Genomic DNA, 25,295 nt, shown 5'->3' on the forward strand with positions numbered 1-25,295 from the left:
TACATTGAGTTTATCCTTTCATCTGCTTATGGACGCTTAGATTGCTTCTACCTTTTGGGTTCTGTGAATAATACATCTATGGACAGATGGATGTGCAGATATTTCTTTGAGACCCTGCTTTATTTTTTTTATTTTATTTTTTTTATGAATACAAACCTTTATTTTTTTTTAATGATTTTTTAAATTATATTATGTTAATCACCATACAGTACATCCCCGGATTCCGATGTAAAGTTCGATGCTTCATTAGTTGCGTATAACACCCAGTGCACCATGCAATACGTGCCCTCCTTAACACCCATCACCAGTCTATCCCATTCCCCTGCTTTAAATTCCGTTTGGGTATATGCCCAGGAGTGGTACTGCTGGATCATATGGTAATATTATTTTTCACTTTCTGAAAAACAGCCATACTGTTTTCCCTAGTGACTGAACCTTTTTATTTTTTTTTTATTTTTATTTTTTTTTTTTTAAAGATTTTATTTATTCGACAGAGATAGAGACAGCCAGTGAGAGAGGGAACACAAGCAGGGGGAGTGGGAGAAGAAGCAGGCTCATAGCAGAGGGAGCCTGATGTGGGGCTCGATCCCAGAATGCTGGGATCACGCCCTGAGCCGAAGGCAGACGCTTAACCGCTGTGCCACCCAGGAGCCCCTGACTGAACCTTTTTATGTTCCCACCAGCAGTGCACACGTTTTTAATTTCTCCACATCCTTGCCAGCACTTGTTTTCTGTGTTTTGATAGTAGCCATCTTAATATCTCATTGTGGTTTTGATTTTTGCATTTCCCAAATGATTAGTGATGTTGAGTGTCTTTTCATGTGCTCATCGATCATTTGTATATCTTCTTTGGAGGAATGTCTATTTAAATCCTTTGGGGGTGCCTGGGTGGCTCAGTTGGTTAAGCCTCTGACTCTTGGTTTTGGCTTAGGTCGGGGTCTCAGGGTCGTGAGATCAAGCCCTGTGTCAGGCTCTGTGTTCCATGGGGAGTCTGCTTGAGATTCTGTCTCCCTCTTCCCCTCTCCCTACCCCCCACGTGCATGCTCGCTCTCTCAAATAAGTAAATTCTTAAATCCTTTACTCATTTTTATTTTTCAAAGATTTGAATAAAAATTTTTTTAATTAAAAAAAATTTTTTTAGAGAGCACACGCATGTGGGGAACGGCTGGGGGTGGAGATTGGGGGAGAGCAGAGGGGGAGAGAGAGAGAGAGAATCCTAAGCAGGCTCCACACTCAGCACAGAGCTCAATGTGTAGCTTGATCTCGTGACCCTGAGATCATGATCTGAGCCGAAATCAAGGGGCCTACACTTAACCAACCGAGTCACTCAGGTGCCCCGTAAAGATTTTATTTTTAAGTAATCTCCACACCCATCGTGGGGCTCGAACTCACAACCCTGAGATCTAGAGTTGCAGTTTCCACCAACCGAGCTAGCCATTGTCTCAAAGGATTTGCTCATTTTTAGTTACATTGTTTGTGTTTTTGTTGTTGAGTTTATATATTCTGGATATGGTACCCTTATCAGATATATGGTTAGCAGAAATTTTAGCCATTCTGTGGGTTGTCTTTTTACTCTCCTGATACATCTTTTGATGCACAGAAATTTTTAATTTTGATGAAGTCCAATTTATCTGCTCCCCCCCCCCTTTTTGCTTGTGCTTTTGGGTCATTTAAGAAACCATTGCCAAATCCAAGGTTATGAAAATTTACTCCTGTTTTCTTCTAAGACGTTTATGGTGTTGGCTCTTATGTTTAGATCTTTGAGTCAATTTTTGAGTCAATTTTTATATATGGAGTAAGGTAGGGGTCCAGTTTCATTCTTTTGCTGTGGATATCCAGTTGTCCCAGCACCATTTGTTAGAGAGACCATTCTTTCCTCATTAGATGGTCTTGGGCATATTAATTGACCATAATATTATGTAAATGTATCAAATTAACATACTGTATACCTTAAACAGATGCAGTGTTTTATGTCAAATTTATTCAATAAAAACCAGTTGATTGTCCATAGATGTTTGGTTTTATTTAGGGACTCGTAATTTAGTGCCACTGATTTATATGTCTATACTAATGCCAGTGTCACACTGTCCTGATTATGTAGGTCTTTAGTAAGTTTTGATATCAGAAAGTGTGAGTCTTCTAACTTCTTTTCCAAGATTGTTTGGGTATTGGGAACCCTTACAATTATATATTAACTGTAAGGTTTTACATTTCTATAAAAAAGGCCATTGGGATTTTGATAGGGATTGTGTTGGCTCTATAGACCAGTTTGGGGAGTATTACCATTGTAGCTACATTAAGTCTTCCAATCCATGAACACCCGAGGTCTTTCTGTTTATTTAGGTCTTTAATTTCTTTTAGCAATCTTTTGTAGTTTTCAGTATACAAGTCTTTTATCTCCTTGGTTAAATTTATTTCTAAGTTTTTACTTCTTTTTGATGTTATTGTAAATGAAATTGTTTTCTTAATCTCAGTTTATGATCATTCTTTACTAACATTGATTTTTATGTGCTGATCTTGTATTCTGCAACTTTGCTGAATGTGTTCATTTTTTGGTGTAGCCTTTAGGATTTTCTATATACAAGATCATGTCATCTATGAATAGAGATAGTTTTACTTCTTCCTTTCTAATTTGGATTTCTTTTACTTCTTTTGCTTGCCTAATTGCTCTGACTAGAATTTCTAGTACAATGTTGAAGAGAATTGGGGAAAGTGGGCATTCTTGCCTTTTCCTAATCTCAGGGGGAAAGTTTTTAGTCTTTCACCATGGAGTATGATGTTAACTGAGTTTTTCATAAATGCCTTTAATACTGAGGAAGTTCTCTACTAGTCCTAGTTTGTTGAGTGTTTTTTTTTTTCATGAAAGGAGTGTTGAATTTTGTGAAATGTTTTTTCTGCATCAATTGAGATGAACATATGACATCCCCTCACCCTTCATTCTATTAATATGGTATATTACATTGTTAGATTTCTAATCTAATCTAATCTAATCTCTTGCATTACAGGGGTACATTCCATTTGATCATACTATGTAATCCTTTCAAAATGCTGCTGGATTCTGTTTGCTAGTATTTTGTTTAGGGTTTTTGCATTTATATTCCCAAGGGATATTGTAATGTAGTTTTCTTTTCTTCTGATGTCTTTTTTCTGGTTTTGTTATCAAGGTAATGTTGGTCCAATAGAATGAGTTAGGTAGTTTTCCCGCTTTGTCACTTTTTGGGAAGAATTTGAGAGGTATTGGTGTTAATTTTTCTTTTAATGTTTGGTAAATTTTGCTACTGAAGCCATCTGGTTTTGGGCTTTTCTTTTGTGAGGTTTTTGATTAGTGGTTCAATCTTTTTCCTTCTTTTTGTTTTTTAAAGGTTTTATTTATTTATTTGAGCACGTGCATGCGAGAGAGAGAGCAAGAGCACAAGCAGGGTGAGGGGCAGAGGGAGAAGCAGTCTCCCTGCTGAGCAGGGAGTCTGATGTGGAGCTCTGACCTGGGACTCGAGCATCATGACCTGAGCCAAAAGCAGATGCTTAAGCGACTGAGCCACCCAGGTGCCCCTCAGTCTTTTTACTTCTTATAAATCTATTCAGATTTCCTATTTCTTCTTGAGCACTTTTAATAGTTTGTGTGTTTCTAGAATTTGTTCATTTTATCTAATTGTTGCTAATGAATTGTTTAGATTTTTGTTCTTTTGTTACTGAGAGAGCAGTGTTGAAATTTCCAACCAAGATTGTGAATGTGTCTTTCTCTTTTTGGTTCTAACAATTTTTTTTTTTTTATTTTTTGAGACTATGTTATTAGGTGCATACACATTTAGGATGCTTATGTCATGTGGTAAATTGGCCCTTTTATCACTATGAAATGTCTCTTTTTATCCCTAGTAAGGCTTCTTCTCTTCAAGTCTATTTTGTCAGATATTAGTATGGCTATACTGGAATTCTTTTGTTAGTGTTTGCATGTGTATCTCTTTCTATCCTTCGTTTGTAAGATTTCTGTCCCCTTATATTTAAGAGGTATGTCTTGTATGATACACTTTTTTAAAAAAAATCAGGTCTGATAATCTTTGCCTCTTAATCTTATTTAATGAATTACTAATATAATTAAATTTAAACATACCAGGATAAATTTGTTTTCTCTGACTTATCAGTTCTATGTTCCTTTTTTTCTCCTTTCTTGCCTACTTTTGGATTATTTAAGCATTTTTTAGAATTCCCTTTTATCCTGTTAGCCTGTTAGTTGTTCATTCTTTATGAATTCTTTTTGTTGTTTGCAGTATGCATCCTAACTTATTAATGTAGTTTTTCCAGTTTCTGGGCAATGAAATCACCTTAAAACACTTTAGCTCCATTTCTCCATTTATTGCCCTCACCATTTACATATTATTGTTGTCATCTTTTTTTTTTAAAAGGTTTTATTTATTTATTTGACAGAGAGAGAGAGAGAGAGAGAGCAAGCAAGCATGACTAGGGGAGCAGCAGGCAGAGGGAGAAGGAGGCTCCCTGCTGAGTAGGGAGCCCGCTGGCTGTGGGACTTGATCTCAGGACCCTGGGATCATGACCTGAGCTGAAGGCAGATGCTTAACGACTGAGCCACCCAGGGGCCCCCTTATTTTTATTCTTATTCTTCTGTAGACTCCATGCTCAGCGTGGACCCCAATACAACCTTGAGACCTTGAACTCACAAACCCTAGGATCAAGACCTGAACTGAGATCCAGAGTCAGACACTCAACCGATTGAGCTACCCAGGTGCCCTTCCCCAGAAAACTCTTATTATTGTTTTATACAATCAATATTCATTTAGATTTGGCCACCCTTTTTGTTGCTCTTCATTCCTTTCTGCTTCTTCGTGCTTCCACCTGGGATACTTTTCCTTCTGCCAGAAGAAGTCCCTTTAGTATTTCCTTTCTTAATTTCAACATTTGTGTTGAAGTATAACTGGGGTGTTTCCCCAGGGCCCCTTGTCCTTGGTGGGCCTGAATTCCAATTTTCATTCTCCAGTCCTACTGACTGCTCCGTTGCTCAGCCTTTTGGCCACTGCTTGTGAATGGCAAATGCTTCAGGTAGGAAAGCTGCTCCTCATGGGCTCACATCTTCATGCTTCCTTTCTTGCGGGATCTTTACCCTTGAACTCCTCACTGCTCTTATATTTCTCCAGTGCCTTCACACAGATGTTTTAATATTTTGACCAACACTTGTTTCTGTTAGGAAGATTCATTTGCAACAAGATAACCTGTCATTTCTGGGATTGAAAATCTTGCCTGGTTATTTTTTGATTTTGAACTCCTGACTGGTGGCTGGAGAATGTTCAGTGTGTGGAACCCAGACATTATCGCCTCATATCCCTCTATTATGAATGCACACACAAGTGGCTGTGTATGTATATACATATATGTATGTGTAAAATATACACATAAACATATGAAACATACTATATCAAGGCACATCTCTCTCTCTCTCTCTTTTTTTTTTTTAAAGATTTTATTTATTTATTTGACAGAGAGACACAGTGAGCAAAAGAGGGAACACAAGCAGGGGGAGTGGGAGAGGGAGAAGCAGGCTTCCCGCTGAGCAGGGAGCCCGAAGCGGGGCTCGATCCCAGAACGCTGGGATCATGACCTGAGCTGAAGGCAGATGCTTAACGACTGAGCCACCCAGGTGCCCCAAGGCACATATATCTCTTTAACTTTTTGGAAAGGTGTAGAAAATTCTTGCTTGTCAGCTACTTATAAAGCCTTATATCCTTGTTTCCTGGATTTTTTGTGGTATGTTAATGTCCCACATGATGTTAATAGATTTTCTTTGTTAAAATGCTGACAAGGTCAATGAATTTGGGAGGCTGTACATGGAATCCTTCCTTTGGAGACTCTGAACACACAAAAGCCTATTAAAGACTCTGAAACATGTAAATACACTTATTTGATTATGAAGTCTTTTTGTGGGGGAATACCTATTCCCATCCATAGGTAAGTCTTGGAAAACACTGTCTCATAGCCAACCTAAATCCACAAAATCCTACACCAATAAGTATCTGGTGTTCAAGGGTCTTCGTCTTCACGAAGGTGAAGTGCCACCCAGTGTGTCCTCCAGCATGGATATTGCGAGAAGAGTCTGAAAGTACGCACATCAGGTGTTGGGTCTGGAGGGCTGGAGCCCTTCTGCTATTCAGTGGTTTAAAAAAGGCAGAACTTGGGGTACAGTCATTTCCAGCCTTTTGTCTTTTTGTGCCTTCTGTAATGAGACCTTCTGCTTGGGGTCCCTTGGTCCCAGCCCAGCTCAGCACAGGGTACCCATGTGTATTGGTGGAAGTTGATTTTTGATTCTCTTAAGACCAACCTCTCCCTCACTTCACCTACCTCTTGGAGGTCTTGCCGCCCCTCTGTACAGGTGAGAGGGTGAGACAGTTGTGACGGAATACACAGAGCTTCTGCTCAGCAGCCAAGAGGCCTGGGTTCAAGTCCTGGTGCTGTGTGACCTTGGGAGAGTTAACCATGGAGTAGCGGGTGAGAGCATGGGCTTTGGTGTCAGACACACTCAGCCCTTCCACTTCCTTGCTGTGTGATCATGGGCACGTCACTTCACCTTCCTGCACCTCAGTTTCCTTACCTGTCAAATGGGGATAATAATAATACCCACCTCACTTTCTCCTTGTTATGAGAAGGAAATAAAATAATGCATGTCAAGTACAGTACCTGAAACATACTAGGCACCTGGTAAATATCATCTGTTATGTTATTTAATCCAACCTGACTCCATCTGGGTTTGAGGAAAAACTCCCAACTTCTCATTGAGGATCACATAGAATCTTAAAAATGAAAAAGGGTTTTGTAAACTCTTGGACACAAAGGGAACTCTAGGCATATTTTTCATTACTACCCTTGATGCTGCTTCATCCCTTCTGGCTGGGCAGGGCAGGGTGTGGGGATCGTACCAGCCTCCATCCCCACTCTCAGGCAGAACCATTTCTCCATTACAGAACATTGGCAAAAAGATGTCCTGCCAGCAATTCATTGCCAACTTGGACCAGCTGAATGATGGCCAAGACTTTGCCAAAGACCTGCTGAAGGTAATACCTGTTATGGGTTCCCATGGCCCCATCTGTACCTGGAGTGGGGGGAGGAGAGAGGTCTCTACTCCACTAAATTCTGACAGTATAGATAAAAAAACAAAAAACAAAAAAACCCCCAAAAAAACCTCTACACCAGGGGCACCTGGGTGTCTGACTCTTGATTTTGGCTCAGGTCGTGATCTCAGGGTCGTGAGATAGAGCCCTGCTTTGGGCTCCACGCTTAGCAGGGAGTCTGCTTAAGATTCTCTCACTCCCTTTCCCTCTGCCCCTCCCCTCCTCAAATAAATAAATAAATCTTAAAAAAAAATAATCTCTACACCCAACATGGGGTCGGACTCATGACCCCAAGATCAAGAGTCTCATGCTCTACTGACTGGGCTGGCCAGGCCCCTACGACAGTCTACATTTTTAATACTGGGGTCAGGGCCACCATGACTTTGGGATAGAGTTAGTGACCATCCAGTTCAACATTTGACTGTTACATGGTCCCTGAGTTAGGCAGAGAGGTAAGCTTTCTGAGATCTGTTTTTAGCATTCCATTCTCTTCATTGCTGTCACGGTAACCCTCAAAGCTACAACAGTTGTCATAGTTGCCACTGCCATCACCAGTACCTTTATCTCCACCACCGCCATCACCACCACTGTCATTGTCATCACCACAGGGAAAAACCCACCCATTTCTCCAACATCACCAGGAATGAAGGGATTCTAGTTTTCTCCCGAGGCTGAAGCCCAGGGTGGAACTCTGGCCTTTCAATCCTGGTCAGTTCTCTGCCTTGGAGGAAGAGGAGCAGGTTTTTGGGGGGTAAATGAGGAGTTCAGTTTTATTTTTTAATTTTTTTTATTTTTTAAAGATTTATTTATTTGAGGGGCGCCAGGGTGACTCAGTCGGTCAAGCGTCTGCCTTTGGCTCAGGTCATGATCCCAGGGTCCTGGGTTCGAGCCCTGCATCAGGTTCTCTGCTCAGTGGAGAGCCTGCTTCTCCCTCTCCCTCTGCCTGCTGCTCCCCCTGGTTGTGTTCTCTCTCTCCCTCTTTCTCTCTCCCTCTTTTTAATAAAAGATTTATTCATTTGAGAGAGAAGAGTGAGTGTGAGAGTGAGCAGGGGGAGGGGCAGAGAGAGAGAGAGAGAGAATCTTAAGCAGGCTCCATGCACAGAGCCTGATGCAGGGTTCCATCTTACCACCCTGAGATCATGACCTGAGCTGAAATCAAGAGTTGGATGCTTGGGTGTTATATGCAAGTAATGAACCATGGAACTTTACATCAAAAAGTAGGGATGTACTGTACGGTGACTAACATAAAAAAAAAAAAAAAGAGTTGGATGCTTAACCAACTGAGCCACCCAGGTGTCCCGATGAGCTCAGTTTTAGATAGTGGGTTTGAAGGTTATGCTGATATCAGGTAGGTAGTTGGCTAGTGAGTCTGGAGGCCAAAAAATAGAACATTGTCTCCATCACTCTTCTTATCATAATTTTCTTTTTTACCATCAAGAAGGGCTTGTTAATAATGTATTTATAAGTGAGATTAAATAATCCCAGTCACAACACCCACCTATTCACTTCTCCCTATCTACCCATTTACCCAGCCTCCCATGCCCCCATCCTTTTATTGATCCACCTACCCAGAAACTCATTTGCCTGCCCCTACCCCCACCCATTCACCCATCATCCACACATACACCTCTTACACCCTTGAACACTCACCCACCCACTTATTTCCCCACCCATCCACCTACCCACCAACCTATCTACCCAACTCTTCCTCAAATCTATACACCCATTCATCTAAACAATCATCTACCCACCCATCTTTCATTCATTCACCCAACCAACAAACAGCTATGAGTCAAACACCCATTTTGCCCCACTGGCTGAAAAGATGCTTCCTCATTGCATCCACATTACTAAAGGTAGATGGAAATTTCTTTGACTCTTGATCTGAACTCCTCTCTTTCTCTTTTCCCCTGTCCCAGACTCTTTACAACTCCATCAAGAATGAAAAGCTGGAATGGGCCATGTGAGTAGTGCCCATGGGCATGGGTATGGGGAAAATGAATCACTAGGAAGGAAAAGGGGGAGTGTCTGATGATGCAGGGAATTCACTCCTGCCACTCTCCATGGTGCTGATTTCTCCCGAACCACAGCTCTGGTGACCCCAGTCCCGCTGGCCAGCGCCAGGTGTTGAGCTCCCCTTTGGGTACATTTTCTGTCTTGATAAAAAGTGTACAATGTTAAATGGGTATGGAATTGATTAAACTGTGACTTTAGTTTCATAATCTCCACAAGTTATTTTCTGTACTGGGCTATTGCCACTATTCCCAATGATGATAGCTCGTCCTCTTTTAGGAGGTAGGCACACAGGAGGCAAGAATCTCCCTATAAGACCAAGAATATGACCATGTTTAGATAGTGACTGCTCTTGGCAGTGGAGAGAGGTTACTTCCCCCTAACTTCTTCCCCTGCAAAGGCAGTGAGACCTGGAGGTGCCCAGCCATCTGGAAAGAGGTGTGGAGACCTTGCGGGGTGGGGAGTTTAAGAAGCTCCAGGGGAAATTGGCTGCCTCACCTTCCTGTGCTCCCCAGGGCAGCTTTGGTCTTTGGGTCCATGTAGAGATCATAGGTAAGGATTGTTAGGAATCCTAACAATCTGGGAAGAGCTGGCATTCTTCTCCCAGGGCTCTATTGGGAAGCCTAGACTTTAGGGCCCTCATCTACTGGCCCAGTGTGTCTGTGGGGCTTGGGCAGCCACTTCAGTCTGGCCATGGGTCACTGCTCCCTGAAGCTGGGACTTCAGGGTTGGAAAGAGGAGAAGAAAGACCAGGAATAAAACTAGTAAGGTCTCCAACTTTGTGGTCAGTGGTGAGGATTAGAGCTTGGAGGCCAAAAATCACAGCTCAGAGGATGGGTCAGAACTGAAGACTGAGGGCTGGCGTCAAAGATCTGGATCTGTGATCTGGAATTGGAACCTCCATCTCTGCTCTTCACCTCTGACTGCTTACCTGAGAGGGGTTGGAGGGGAGAGAACATGTCCATGTGGGGCTAAGCCTTCCATGGAGGTGGTGCTCAGGCCTAGCATTTTCCTAGTGATGAGGACGAGCTGAGGAAATCACTGTCTGAGCTGGTGGATGACAAGTTTGGGACAGGCACCAAGAAAGTGACACGGATCCTGGATGGTGGCAACCCCTTCCTGGATGTCCCGCAGGCTCTCAGCGCTACCACCTACAAGCATGGTGTGCTGACTCGGAAGACTCACGCCGACATGGATGGCAAGAGGAGTGGGTGTCAGGCAGGGAAGGGGCATGGGGAGGGATGCTAGTTCGGGGGAGAGGGTCTGGCTCCCATGGTCACTCCTCTGGGGTTGCACATCACAGTAGACATGTAGGGGCATGCAGGGGAGGTGATATTGGGGTGGGTGGTGGTGGCCACACTACCCATACCCCCATCCCTAGCACCCCGTGGGAGGCGTGGCTGGAAGAAATTCTACGCGGTGCTCAAAGGGACCATCCTGTATCTGCAGAAGGTGAGAGTCCTCACCCAGGAAGAGCCGGTGCGGTCCTCCAACTGGCCCCTGTCCTGTGGCTCCCAGAGGGTCCCTGGCAGGACCTGGGGCTTAGGCAGATGCTGGGTCCTTCCCTCATTAAAGCCTGACTCGGGCTTATCGAGCTTTGGGTTCTCAGGGAGGGGTCTTGCAAATGTCCAGGGGCTCAGAAGATATGCAGTGGAAACTCTTTCTGGGCCTTGGGACAAACCAGGGTGTGAAGAGGAGTGGCTGGCGTGTTCTGTTGGGGTGGGCATGGCACCACAGTGGCAAGAGCTGAAGAATGGAGGGAGCAGAGGGACAGGAGGGACAGCAAGAGGGAGGGATGGTGAGGGTCGAAGAAGTGTGGGTTAGCGAGCCAGCATCTGGTGATGACAGAAGCTTGCGTGCCCCCACTCCACCTGTCCAGGATGAGTACAGGCCCGACAAAGCTCTGTCTGAGGGCGACTTGAAGAATGCCATTCGCGTGCACCATGCTCTGGCCACCAGGGCCTCCGACTACAGCAAGAAGTCCAACGTGCTCAAGCTGAAGACAGCTGACTGGAGGGTCTTCCTCTTCCAGGCACCGTAAGTAGGAGTGGGAGCCCCCTCCGTCCCACCCTGGGCCCAGGGCCCGCAGTATCGAGCCTGGACGGCCCCCTGCTCCTCATCTGCCTCAGGGGGGTGGTGTCAGCTTGCCCTGCACCGTCAGCCGTACGAGTGAGTGTATCTGCCTGGCACAGACCGACTGCGGGGGTCCCCTGAAGTACAGGTCCTCCAGTGTGGTCCTCTCAGCATCTCCTGGAAACGTGTTAGAAATGCAGTTTCTCTGACCCCATGATAGACCTACCAAACCCGAAACTCTGGGGCTGGGCCAGCAGTTGTATTCTAACGCGTCCTCCAGGTGATTCTGTTGTGCACCGAAGTCCCCGAATCCAGGGCAGATGGAGCCTTGATGAGTCATCTTGACTGTAAATCGGGGTGGGGAAACGGATGGGAAAGACTCGTCTTACAGTTTCCCTGGAGGGCCTTCTGTCCACTCCTCTACACCCTATCCTGTGACTTGAGACTGGAGTTTCATGTGTCAAATGAGCTTAAAAGGAGGAAGGCTGGTAGATGACCTCTCAGGATGGGAGTGTGCATTGTGGGCGAGGTAGTGGGGCATGGATAGGAGGCCTGAGTGGGGATACTGCTTGCCTGTTACCTCTAGGATCCAGAGATCCAGGCATCAGCCTGGGCCCACTGGCTCTAGGGCCTGTTAGTCCATGGCTATTAACTCTGGACCTGGACAGCTTTATTTTCATGTGAAAACCCAGGTCTTGCCTAGAAGCTGGGACAGAGGCAAGCTCCCTACACAGACTTGACCAGGACGATCCAGCCCCTTTCCTGCCATCCTCCCTCATTCCTTTGTCCCCCGTTGTGAAGGGAGTGGCTCCCTCCCGGTGCCAGGCTAGTGGTGGGTCCTGGGTCTCGGGTGGGGCCAGGGAGTCCTATTGTGAGGAGCTGGTGCCCTCTCCCCTCCCGTCCTGTCCCTAGGAGCAAGGAAGAAATGCTGTCCTGGATCCTTAGGATCAACCTGGTGGCCGCCATCTTCTCAGCGCCATCCTTCCCCGCTGCTGTCAGCTCCATGAAGAAGTTCTGTCGGCCCCTGCTGCCCTCCTGCACCACTCGCCTCTGCCAGGTATGAGCTCCTGGGACCCCAATGCCACCTCCTCAGGCTGCGTCCAGCCAGGCACCCCCAACCCCATTCAACAGTCTCTACTTCAGCTCCTATGTGGTGCCCAGTCTTGGGCTAAGAGACAAGGCGAAGAGACAGAGCTTTTCCTCCATCCCCATTGCACCCCATCGCCATTTGCAGATGGGCCACACACCACACAGAGGCCTGCGTTCTTCTCTGCCAATGGTGTGCTATCCTGTGGATGTCATTGTGGGTCTGTGGGTATGGTGCGTGTCTGAGCACGAATGCAAGAGAATGTGTGTGTCACAGGAAGCCAGGGACGGGTGAGACTTGGCTGGCCCTTCAGTGCTCTTTTGCTGTCCTTACCTACCCTTAAGTATTTTATTTCTAACCCTAAAAAAACTTTGTCATCAACACTTGAGTTTTTCAGGGTTTTTTTGGAGAGGAGAGGATAAGTGGGGGACCGCCACTTGGGAGGTGGAGGGCAGGGGGACTCCGTACTTCCTGTGCTTGGCAGGGCCCCTTTCATCCTGGGCCCTTGTCCTGCGTCTCTCCACTGAGCTCCTAGGCTGCAGCTTCTGCCCAGAGCCCCTGTGTGTGCGCAGGCAGTGCGCACACACGTGCACACACACACACCCCATGCACGCATATACCTTACAGGCACACCCGTGTGCGTGTCTGCACACACACATGCTGTGCACTCACACCCTCACTGCTCACATGCGTCACGCACACACATGCAGCTCATTGCCTGCATGGCACCAAGTGGTCTGGCTCTACTTTGGTGGGTGGGACGTACACGCATGCTTGTCTGTGAGTAACAGTGTCTCTGACTGTCCGGGTAAGATCCTGGGTCTGTGACCATCGTACGTGCCTGGGCAAGAATCCGAGACAATCCACAGCGAATATCATTCTCAATGGTGAGAAACTGAGAGCTTTTCGCCTAAGGTCAGGAACATGGCAGGGATGTCCACTCTCACCACTGCTGTTCCACATAGTACTAGAAGTCCTATCCTCAGCAATTGGACAATAAAAAGAAATAAAGTCATCCAAATTGGCAAAGAAGAAGTCAAACTCTCACTCTTTGCAGATGATATGATACTTTATGTGGAAAACCCAAAAGACTCCCCCCCCAAACTGCTAGAACTCATACAGGAATTCAGCAAAGGGGCAGGATCTCAAATCAATGCACAGAAATCAGCTGCATTTCTATAGACCAACAATGAGACAAGAAAGAGAAATTAAGGAGTTGATCCCACTTACAATTGCACCCCAAACCATGAGATATCTAGGAATAAACCTAATGGAAGAGGCAAAGAATCTGTACCCAGAAAACTATAGAGTACTCATGAAAGAAACTGAGGAAGACACAAAGAAATGGAAAAATGTTCCATGCTCATGGATTGAAAGAACAAATATTGTGAAAACGTCTGTTACCTAGAGCAATCTACACATTTAATGCAATCTCTATCAAAATACCATCAACTTTTTTCACAGAAATGGAACAGATAATCGTAAAATTTGTATGGAAGCAGAAAAGACCCCGAATAGCCAGAGGAATGTTGAAAAAGAAAAGCAAAGCTGGTGGCATCACAATTCCGGACTTCAAGCTTTGTTACAAAGCTGTAATCTTCAAGACAGTATGGTACTGGCACAAAAACAGACACATAGATCCATGGAACAGAATAGAGAACCCAGAAATGGACCTATGACTCTATGGTCAACAAATCCTCGACAAAGCAGGAAAGAATGTCCAATGGGAAAAAGACAGTCTCTTCAACAAATGGTGTTGGAAAAATTGGACCGCCACATGCAGAAGAATGAAACTGGACCATTTCCTTATACCACACACAAAAGTAGACTCAAAAGGGATGAAAGACCTAAATGTGAGACAGGAATCCATCAAAACCCTTGAGGAAAACGCAGGCAGCAAACTCTTCGACCTCAGCGGCAGCAACTTCTCCCTAGACACATCGCCAAAGGCAAGGGAAGCAAGGGCAAAAATGAACTATTGGGACTTTATCAAGATAAAAAGCTTTTGCACAGCAAAGGAGACAGTCAACAAAACCAAACGACAACCAACAGAATGGGAGAAGATATTTGCAAATGATAGATAAGGGGCTAGTATCCAAAATCTATAAAGAACTTATCAAACTTAACACTCAAAGAACAAATAATCCAATCAAGAAATGGGCAGAAAACATGAACAGACATTTCTGCAAGGAAGACATCCAAGTGGCCAACAGACACATGAAAAAGTGCTCAACATCAGTCGGCGTCAGGGAAATTCAAATCAAAACCACATTGAGATACCACCTTACGCCAGTTAGAATGGCAAAAATTGACAAGGCAGGAAACAACAAATTTTGGAAAGGATGCGGAGAAAGGGGATCCCTCTTACAATGTTGGTGGGAATGCAAGCTAGTGCAGCCACTTTCGAAAACAGTTCCTCAAATAGTTGAAAATAGAGCTACCCTATGACCTAGCAATTGTACTGCAGGGTATTTACCCCGAAGATACAAATGTAGTGATCTGAAGGGGCACCTGCACCCCAATGTTTATAGCAGCAAAGTCCACAATAGCCAAACTATGAAAAGAGCCCCGATGTCCACTGACAGATGAATGGATTAAGAAGATGTGGTGTATATATATACAATGGAATACTATGCAGCTATCAAAAAATGAAATCTTGCCATTTGCAATGAAGTGGATGGAACTAGAGGGTATTATGCTAAGCGAAATATGTCAATTAGAGAATTATCATATGATCTCACTGATATGTGGAATTTGAGAAACAAGGAAGAGGATCGTAGGGGAAGAGAGGAAAGAATGAGACAAGATGAAACCAGAGAGGGAGACAAACCGTAAGAGACTCTTAATCTCAGGAAACAATCTGAGGGTTACTGCAGTGGGGGTGGTGGGAGGGATGGGGTGGCTGGGTGATGGACACCGGGGAGGGTATGTGTTGTGAGCGCTGTGAATTGTGTAAGACCGATGAATCACAGACCTGTACCCCTGAAACAAATAATCCATTAGATGTTAATGAAAAAAAAAAAAGAATCCGAGAGGATGTGTGCATTGTATGGAGCCAGGGGTAGCCGAGGCCAGACTGTCCCTTGGTCCACTGTGTTTGTGTGTGTATGTGAGAGTCCACATGAGCCGGTGGGGGGGCATTTCCGGTGGGATTGTGAGTCTGTGTCAGGGAATGTCTGTGTGTATTTTAGTGTGCGGGGTCTCATCTCCTGAGCCTGCCATGGATTTATCTCAGAGGGCTGATGCCAGTGAAAGCAAGGCAGGGAGGAGGAGGGTGGAGGGGCACTCCCTCAGGTCTCCCACATACTTGATGACCCTGGCCAGGCCTCAGTTTCCCTTTGCTGAAGCAGATCCAGCACGACAGGTTTAGACCCACGCCTATGACATCTTGATAGTGGGACCTCCCAGCCCAGCACTTGTCTTTGCAGGAGGAGCAGCTGCGTTCTCATGAGAATAAGTTGAGGCAGGTGACCGCGGAGCTGGCTGAGCACAGGTGTCACCCCATCGAGAAGGGCGTCAAGTCCAAGGAGGCCGAGGAGAACCGGCTGAAGGAGCATTATCTCACTTTCGAGGTGGGTTCTCCTCGGGGCTGATTGCGAAGGACGGGGATGGGGTAGAAGGAGGAAGCCAGCTCTTCTCCCTCCTGTCACCAACTTCGTTCTGCAGCCAGGGGCTCCTGGTTTGGGGTTCTCCATTTTGGGGGCTCCCCTGAGGCAGTCATGAGCCATGCGTGGCCTCCTGTGGGCCAGTCTCTGCACAGTCCGGCTGCCAGTTGTTAAACAGTTGTGTCCTCACTTGTGTCTCTCAAAGCACTGGGTGGGCCGCACCCTTCTCCCAGCCCCTCCTCACCTCCACCCCCCCCCAGGACCGGCCTCTCGGGGAGCTGTTACACCTAAACCATAGACAGCTCAAGCCCACCTGCGTGACCTATCCCACTTTCGTCTCCTTTTCCTTGTCCACAGGTGTTTATCAAGCACAGCACCTGAGTTCTCCCTTCTCTCCATCTTGTCTCTCCCTCCCCCCCCCTTCTGCCTCATGACGCTCTGTGAGTGGGGCTGATGGAGCATCGCCTTCATTGGGTGAAGGAGAGGGGGGCAGCTTCGGGGAGGCAGGCAGGAACCACTGTCCCTTTCGGACAGGCCTTTGCATTGACCTGCTGGCACGGGTGGACGCTATAGAGGCTGAGAACTTGCCTTTGAGGCAGGAAAGGCAGGAAGTCGCCGATCTCAGCGTCTGGCTTTTTACATTGATTTTCTACTGAGGTGTGAGAAAGAGAGGAGGAGAGTTCCCAGGAGAGATCCTGACCTTCTGAAAAACAAAGCTGTACAGCTTTCAAAGTCTTCTCAGACCCACTCTCTCTGCAATGTAAAAAAAAAAAGGGATGGCAAAAGCTACAGTGGACTGATCTCCTGCCAGTTGTCAGGCATGATGGCCTTCACTCCCTTGTACTCATTGATTTAATCCTCTTGTCAACTCTATTGAAATGGGTTCTGTTATTATCCCCGTTTTACAGATGGAAAAATTGAGGCCTGGAGAGGGCAGATCACTTGCCTGAGGTGACAGTTAAGAAATGGAGGAGCCAGGATCCTAACCCAGGCGACTGATTTTAACTCCGCACTCTGGTCTTTCTCACGTCCCCCCTGGCTTAACTGGGGTTGGGGGGAGGCGAAGCCCAGCAGTGAAGGGTCTTTCTGCTCACTTGGCAGTCATGTGAGAATAGCGTGTCCTCACCTTTAGTCTTCGCTTCTTCTAGGACCTCAGCCTCTCCTGACTGTGGTGAGGGCTGGAAGCTGAGAGTCAGGCTCTCAGACATGGCCAGCCAAATTTCCCTGCTAAATGTTTAGCAATTTATAACACTTTTTTTTTTCTCTTTTTTTTGAGAGAGAGCGAGAATGCAAGTGAGCGGGGAGGGGCAGAGGGAGAGAGAGAATCTCCTTCTTCTTCTTCTTCTTCTTTTTTTTTTTTTGATTTTTTTTTTTTATTATATTGTGTTAATCACCATACAGTACATCCCCGGATTCCGATGTAAAGTTTGATGCTTCATTAGTTGCGTATAACACCCTTTTTTAAAAAATATTTTATTTATTTGACACAGAGACAGCCAGCGAGAGAGGGAACACAAGCAGGGGGAGTAGGAGAGGAAGAAGCAGGCTCCTAGGAAGGAGCCCGATGTGGGGCTCGATCCCATAACGCTGGGATCACGCCCTGAGCCGAAGGTAGACGCTCAACGACTGCGCCACCCAGGCGCCCCAGGGGAGAGAGAATCTTAAGCAGGCTGTACACCCAGCACGGAGCCCGACATGGGGCTCGATCTCACAACCCTGAGATCATGACATGAGCCGAAATCAAGAGTCCAACGGTTCACCACTGAGCCACTCAGGTGCCCCCCTCCACCCACCAATTTATAACACTTTAGCTTAGGAATATGCTTCTCTGCTCATGCCCTCACCAACGCCGAACATTACTGAATGTTTTAATCATCAATCTGATAGGCTTAACAAGGGGTATCTCATTGCTATTTTAATGTGGATTAAAAATTCTTTAATTATGTGGGTCATCTGGGTGGCTCAGGGGGTTAAGCATCTGCCTTCGGCTTAGGTCATGATCCCGGGGTTCTGGGATTGAGCCCCGCGTAGGGTTCCCTGCTCGGCGGGAGTCTGCTTCTCCCTCTCCTCCCTGCTTGTGCTTTCTCTCTTGGTATCTCTTTCTCTCTCTCTCTCTCTCTCTCTCAAATAAATAAATAAATAAAATCTTAAAATTTTTGGAATTGTGGTAAATACACATAGCATAAAATTTACCATCTTAACCATTTTTAAGTGTGTAGTTCAGTAGGGTTAGGTCTGCTCACACTGCTGTGCAACCTATCTCAGAACTTTTCCATCTTCCAAAACTGGAACTCTACACCCATCAAACAGCAGCTCCGTCTCACCTCCCCTGCCCCAGCCCTGGCAACCACTGTTCTAGTTTCTGTCTGCGAATTTGACTACTCTAGTCATTGCGTATTAGTGGAAAAATACAGAATTTGTGTTTTTGTGACTGGCTTATGCTCAAGTTTATCCATGTTGTGGCACGTGTTAGAATTTCCTTCCTTTTTAAGGCTCAATACTGTTCCGTTGTATGTAGATATCACATCTTCTTTATCTTTTCCTCTGCTGTTGGACGTTTGGGTTGCTTTCATCTTCTGGCTTCTGTAAATGGTGCTGTTGTGAATGTGGGTATGCAAATATTTCTGAGACCCTGCCTTAAATTCTTTTGGGTGTATGCCCAGAAATGGTATTGCTGCAGCACAAGGTTATATTATTTTTAACTTGCTGAAGAACAGCCATACTGTTTCCTTTTTTTTTTTTTGTAAAGATTTATTTATTAGAGCGCAGCAGAGAGGGAGAGGGAGAGAATCTCAAGCAGATTTCCCGCTGATCATGGAGCCCTACTCGGGGCGTGATCTCGTGACCCAGAGATCATGACCTGATCCGAAACCAAGAGTCGGATGCTCAGCTGACAGAGCCCCCAGGCGCCCCCAGCCTGTCTTCTAGGGCGGTGTGCCATGGTTCCCACCAGCAGTGCATGAGGGCTCTGCTCTCCCTACATCTTCGCCAACACTTACTCTCTGATTTTTCTTTGCTAGTGGATGTTCCAACAGGCGTGAGGTGGTAGCTCACTGTGGTTTTGATGTGCATTTCCCTGATGATGAGTGATGTGGGGCATCGTTTTGTGAGCTTACTGACTATTTGTATGTCTTCTTTGGAGAAATGTCTATTTAAGACATTTGCCCTTTTTAAATTGGGTTGTTTGTGTTTTTTGTTGTTGAATTGTAGGAGTTTTCATAAATTCTAGATACTAGACCCTTATCAGATATAGGATTTGCCAATATTTTTTTCCATTCTGTGGATTGCCTTTTCGTTCTATTGATTGTGTCCTTTGATACACATGACTTTTTTGAAGATTTTATTTAGGGGCACCTTGGTGTCCCAGTCAGTTAAGGGTCTGCCTTCGGCTCAGGTCATGATCTCCGGGTCCTGGGATCAAGTCCCATGTTGGGCTCCCTGCTCAGTGGGGAGTCTGCTTCTCCCTCTCCCTCTGCCCCTCCCTCCACTTGTTATTTCTCTCTTTCTCACTTGCTCTCTCAAATAAATCAAATATTTATTTTATTTAAAGATTATTATTTATTTATGAGAGAGAGAGAGCACGAGCAGGGGGAGGGGCAGAGGGAGAGGGAGAAGGAGAGTCCCCGCTGAAGCAGGGAGCATAACAGGGGTGGGGGGTGGCTCCATCCCAGGACCCCGGGATCATGACCTGAGCTGAAGGCAGACCCTTAACCGACTGAGCCACCCAGGCATCCCTGATACACGAGTTCTAAATTTTGTAATCCCAGTTGTTAATTTTTATTTTGGTTGTTTGTACTTTTGCTGCCATACTCAAGAAATCATGGCTACTTCACTTGAATTTTTAAAATTATGAGTAAAATTTCTGTGTATGTCCCTTGCCTATTTTTAAATTGTATTGTTTATCTCCTTTTTATTGATTGGTGAGAGCTCTCTGAATATTAAGGAAATTAGTCTTTCGTCACACAAGGTCCAAATCCTTTTTTTTTTTTTTTTTTTTTTTTTTTTTTTTTTTTTCNTTTTGTTGTTTGTCCTTTGACTTTGTTTTTGGCCTTTCTCTGCCTTTTTTTCTAGAAAAGCCGTTATGAGACGTATATCCACCTCCTGGCTGTGAAAATCAAAGTGGGTTCAGATGACCTGGAGCGGATTGAGGCCCGGCTGGCCACTCTGGAAGGCGATGATCCTTCTCTCCGCAAGACACACTCAAGCCCCGCCCTCAGCCAGGGCCACGGGACTGTGACTGGCAGCAAAGCTACGAAGGATCCCACCGGGCCTGCTACTTAGCTGGCACGGATGGGCAGGCCCCAGAGGCAGGCAAATGTCCCCAGAGGGGTCAGTGAGCACAATTCCAGCCAGGGGCTACTTGCGCCCACTCCAGGCAGTTGACAGGCAGCCAGAGGGGTGCGAAGAGCCCCGTGGGCCAAGGAGATGGAGATGCTATTCATGGCCTTGATCTCCTTGCATCCTGGGGTTTATCTGGGCCTCAGACCTTCTCCCCAGCCCTCACATTCCTCTCCACCGTGGAGCCTCATTTTGTAGGCCAGTTACGTGCATGCTCTAGACATGATCTCACTGGAGGAGGAGGAAGGGCAGCTGGCTTCCCAGGCCCTCCCCTTCTCACAAGTTCCTTCCCCCATCTCCCTTGTTTCCAAGGGCAGCTCTTGACTCCAGCTGGCAGCTTGGACCCCCCCCCCACCTCCTCCTTCCTCAGACTTGACCAGCAGCAGGTCTGCAGACCACCAGCACCATCCCCTCCTCCCTCCACCCAGTAGCTTCTGGAACCAGGCCCTGTTCTCCTGCCTCCCTTTGCAATAATCGAAGACCCAGGCCTGCTCCCTTGATGTCAAGCTGTCTACTCATGCGTGCGTCCACCTCACCTTGCATTTATGGAGGCCACTCCTGCTTTCTTTTATATGGACAAAAATGTATATATATAAGAATTATATATATATAAGGAACCCCTTTAAAGATGATTTTGGAATTGGTATCAAGATGAAATAAGATGAAGGAGAAGCCTATTCCAGAACTCCACCTGTTAGCAAGGAGGGCTGCTACCTGGCCCCTTGGTGGCCCAGACACTCTGGGAGAGAAGGTGGAGATACACTGACCTCCTCTTGCCCCCTTGTCCCCTCTTCCGGCTGACCTGTGACTTATGCTGCTCTTACAGTTGATGCTTTGGAATAAATAGACGGTGTGTGCGCCACCCCAGCTGGCCCACAGGGATTCTAGGGTGTGAGTGGGATGGGACCATGGCCCTGTTTATATTTTGGTCTTTATGTTGGTGCTGCCAGGTCTCTGAGCTCCAGAGTGGCCTCTTGTACAGAGCTGCTGCTACAGGAATAAAAGACACTCTGCTTTGCAAACAACCACTTGTCAACAAGCCCAAAGATGTTTGGTGGAGGAAGGTTATGGAAGCCCTTAATTCCTGGTCTTGGGAAAAGGCAGAGAAAGAAGTTGCTGATTGGTTTTTAAGTTGATATTTCTTTCATTCTTCTAGTGATTCAGAAATGCTAGCTAAGGACATGCCTGGGGAGGATAGAAGAATTTGCCACGTGATGTTCACAGACTAGTATCCTGTAAACCCTGAATTCCTCAGACTGACAAGCGGTGGGGGTGATGGGACCTTCCATGAGCTATGATGAGCAGATCCTTTATATTTTTGAAATAGATTAGTTTGGGCAGCAATTTGATCTCAGTGGTAACATATTTAGTTAGTGGCAAGGTTGGCTTATCTTATTAAGTACCTAACATTTATTGAGCACGCTCACATTTGATGCCAGGGACGGATGAGTCTGTGGAAGTATGTAGCGATCTAAATCCAGATGATTTAATTTGGATCAGCTGAAGTGTATTTTATACCCACACCATCTGGCCCCTTTGTTTTGCTGAGGGGAAGTAAATGTTCACTTAACTGAAATTGAAAGAACAATGTAACATGAAAGAGCTCTCTGTACTTTTCCCACACTGGCTCAAAGGTCTTTGATTTTGGGGGTCAGCTTCCCCCCCTCCACCTCACGAGGGCGGGTGAGTGAAAGCAGAGGAGCAAGCTTCTGTCTGCTGCAGACAGATAGGCTTCCCTGAGCACTAGTGATGTCTCCCATCAGTAAAAAAAATCTTTAGTTCACTTTCTTAATTGTATAATTATTTATTGTAAATTATATACATGTACTACTGTACTAAAATATTATGTACATTATAAAACATACACAAAAATAGAAATTTAAAAAGATGAGATGAAAATAAATCTAAGTCAAAGTTCTAATATTTTTTTTTCCTGCATTCTAATGGACCATCACACCCCCCCCCCCTTCTGCCCCTAATATGCCCATTTTCCAGGACTGTCCAAATCCAGGGGCTGGAGGACCACAGGGGAGACGCAATAAGTGGTTTGCGCCACCTGGTGGTCCTGCGAAGTGGTTGAGGGCTCAGGGACTTCTGGGGGCTGACCCTTGACCACAGTGTTTCTTGAACTTTCATTTTCTCATTCAGTGAAGGTCACCAGGGCTGCACACTGTGCTGCTAGGTGCTGAGGACAGTGTGGTGAGAAGAGGTCTGAGCAGCTCCCTGTCCACATGGGGCTCACAGTCTAGTGGGGGAGGGGACAGGCAGTCACCATTACCATTTGGGACCCTGGGAGCACTGGGGAGAAAGACAAAATTACCTGGCAGAGAGAAGAGAGAACTGGTGGAGTGGGCAAGATGACTCTGACTCAGGAAGCTGCCTGAATGTCCTAAGTGCTCCTGGGGGACAGGGTGATAGTAGGGAAGTGACTTAACACGGCTACACCTCTCCTTATGGGCTATACTAAAGACACCCCAAGGCAGAAATTTGAGAGTGGAAAATGAGCCTGGCCACACCTCTCCCAGGTCCCATTCACACCCGTGAAATGAATGGGTGACGAATTCCATTAGGTTCTGGCCTTAGACTCTTGGTAGGTGTATTAGAATCTAAAGAGAAAACCAAGCTATCAACTTATTTGATACAATTACCTGGGGTCATGAAAAGGCCAGGGGTGTCACCAAGAGGTTGTTCACAATTACTGGGGTTCACATAGAGGTCAGAAGTCACATAGAGGAACTACTGGTTGCCAGAAAATTTCAAAGCCAACAGCAAACTAACTCAGAGCCAGCAAAGGGATTTGGATGACATCACCAGATGGGGCCTGGGAGAGATCAGTGATTTGCAGGTTTATATACCATTTAGTTCACTATTCCCTTTGTTTCTTTAATAACAGGTGCTTTTTTCCCCCCAGCACCCCCCCAGTGAACACAATGACTTATTTTTCCCCGTCACTTCCCTTTCAAATCCAGTTTTTGCCACTCTCTGATTCAAGAATGCAAGGCACAGGATACCATCATCATCATCATCAAATTAGCCATTAACAGGCATCATGTGCCAGAGGCAATCCTGGGTGCTTTATACATGATCTCCACAACAACCCTTTGAGGTAGGTATCAACATCACCACTTAACAGCTGAGGAAACAGCAGCCTAGAGAAGTCACACCGCCAGGGAGGGGCAGAGCTGGAACTGGAACTCAGCCCTTCTCAACCTCAAGCCTCTCAGTCCCTCCCATTTGCAGGTCTCCAAACTGACCACACACATTCTGGGGGCATTTGCGCATGCGCGCACCCAAGTCAACCACCTGAGCCCTTTGGATACAAGACTCCCTTGTGTCTGGCTGGAACATAAGGGTTCCTGGCACTGGGCACTGGTTTAATAAATGAATCAACGAGGGAAAAGTCTTCTTAACCCTGGACCTCCATCTGCCTTCTCCATGCCTTCATCAGGGGCTTCAGGTTTAGACAGGCCCTGGCTCTGAGGGGCTATAAAGTTGGAAAAACCACAACACCCCGCGGGCCTACAAGCTGCAGCAGCTGTGGTCTTCCTGGCAGCCAAGGGTACCCATTATGCCATCTTGCATGTCCGGGCTTTGCCTGTGACATGCCTGAGGCCCCAAGGGTCATCTTGCCTCAGCTGCCCCGGTGCCAACCCCACAACCCTTCCCTCCTCACCCATGTAGGCCGGAAATTGCTGCCTCGAAGTGCAGCCCTAGTAGCTCCAGGGCAGGAACTGGGCCAGAGTTTTGAGGCTGAGCTCAAAGCAAAGCAGTCAGCATCAGCCCCTTGGCCAGGTTCCCCAGCAGCTAAGGGGGATACCTTGCGAATCTTCTTGGAAGAGGCAGGAGGGTTGCAGCCTGTGCTAGCAGCTGAAACCAGGGAGAGTAGACGGACGGTCTCTTCCACCCTGGGAACACCCTGGCCCTCTCCAATCTCCACACCAGCATCCATCCATCTCCACCCAAGTCCTCATTCTCTGTCTTCTCTCCTCACCTGGGGGCTAGGCACACACAGTCAAACATGAGTTATTTCTGATTTTATTTATAATATAAAAATGTTCAAGTGTCAACAGTCAGGTGTTTGGACATTTCAGGGCAGGGTTCCCATTTGTTTGTTTGGTTTTTGTTTTTGTTTTAAACAAATACCTTTTTGACAAATTAGCAGTGGACCCAGTTTTGCGGGGATGGCGAGGACAGGGCTGGAGAGGGAGTGGAAGTCATAGGTGGCTTGGGGTCTGGAAGAAATGGTGTTACTTTATTGCTAAAAAGGGAATCAAATACACTGTGGAGTGGCTCTTCTCGGTCCCAGCGTGACCATGCATCCAATCTAAAGAATCTGAAATGCAAAGGACATGCAGGCGTAAAATAGAAAAGACAACCTGTGAACGAAGGTGCTGCAGAGGACGGAAGGGCGTCCTGGAGGCCGCAGGGGAGGAGGCGCCGGAGCTTTGGGACCCTGGCAGAGCTGCCCCTCCCTGCGGCCGGGACTGTTGGGAAGATCTCCTTCTCAGTGCCCCCTGCCTTAGCAGCTGTAAGGAGCGGGGAGGCCTCCTCCCCATTCTGGTTGCTGTCGCTGGGCCTCAAGTCTCCCCCTGAATGTTACCTGACCCCAACTCTAGCTCCAAGCCTAGGATCCCTGCCTTCTCTTCAGGGGGTTGGGGGCTCAAGATCCTACCTGGGGGCAAAGCTACTCCTGTCCTCATTTCCTTCCTCAGGGCCAATCCCCTCCCCGCCCCCACGAGTACCCAGCAACCTCTTTGCCAGCTTCCTCTCACCCCCGCCAGCTTGGGATCCTACATTCCCCTCACCCCCACCCCACCCCACCCCCCGACTTCTCTCCAGGAGCTCCAGATTAGCGTACAGCAAAAGGCACCACAATATAAATTTCTATTAAAGAGTCAAAAAATTGGCCCATCTCTCTTTTTTTTTTTGTTCTTTTTTTTTTCTGAAGCTGTAAATCAGGATGTTACATATAAATAGTTTCCCTATAAAAACGTCTTTGCCGTTAGCTAGTATTATAAGACAATTTTTGCTAAAATGAAAATAAAACATTTTGTTATACCTTTTTCC

The 25,295-nt window shown here is 46.4% G+C and overlaps 2 protein-coding genes across 7 annotated transcripts in view; one reads left to right on the top strand and one right to left on the bottom strand.

Annotated features, from left to right (window-relative positions):
* PSD2 (pleckstrin and Sec7 domain containing 2) overlaps positions 1-22,155 on the top strand; it is a 122,308-nt gene extending 100,153 nt beyond the window's left edge. For 3 of the 6 annotated variants that reach the window (XM_034656112.1, XM_034656113.1, XM_034656115.1), the window contains exons 8-15: positions 6,965-7,055; positions 9,032-9,075; positions 10,142-10,332; positions 10,507-10,577; positions 11,005-11,162; positions 12,111-12,255; positions 15,714-15,857; positions 19,962-22,155. In XM_034656112.1, the coding sequence (XP_034512003.1) occupies positions 6,965-7,055; positions 9,032-9,075; positions 10,142-10,332; positions 10,507-10,577; positions 11,005-11,162; positions 12,111-12,255; positions 15,714-15,857; positions 19,962-20,171 (1,054 nt within the window). In that variant the 3' untranslated portion in view covers positions 20,172-22,155. The remainder of the gene's footprint in view (positions 1-6,964; positions 7,056-9,031; positions 9,076-10,141; positions 10,333-10,506; positions 10,578-11,004; positions 11,163-12,110; positions 12,256-15,713; positions 15,858-19,961) is intronic. The other 3 variants (XM_034656110.1, XM_034656111.1, XM_034656116.1) reach the window with 2 other exon arrangements.
* Positions 22,156-23,938: 1,783 nt separating this feature from the next.
* NRG2 (neuregulin 2) overlaps positions 23,939-25,295 on the bottom strand; it is a 175,628-nt gene continuing 174,271 nt past the window's right edge. Inside the window, 2 exon segments of the mRNA XM_034655624.1 lie at positions 23,939-23,959; positions 24,046-24,095. Coding sequence (XP_034511515.1) covers positions 23,939-23,959; positions 24,046-24,095 — 71 coding nt within the window.

Source organism: Ailuropoda melanoleuca, chromosome 3, assembly GCF_002007445.2.
Source record: "Ailuropoda melanoleuca isolate Jingjing chromosome 3, ASM200744v2, whole genome shotgun sequence".
In the NCBI taxonomy this organism is placed as follows: domain Eukaryota; kingdom Metazoa; phylum Chordata; class Mammalia; order Carnivora; family Ursidae; genus Ailuropoda; species Ailuropoda melanoleuca.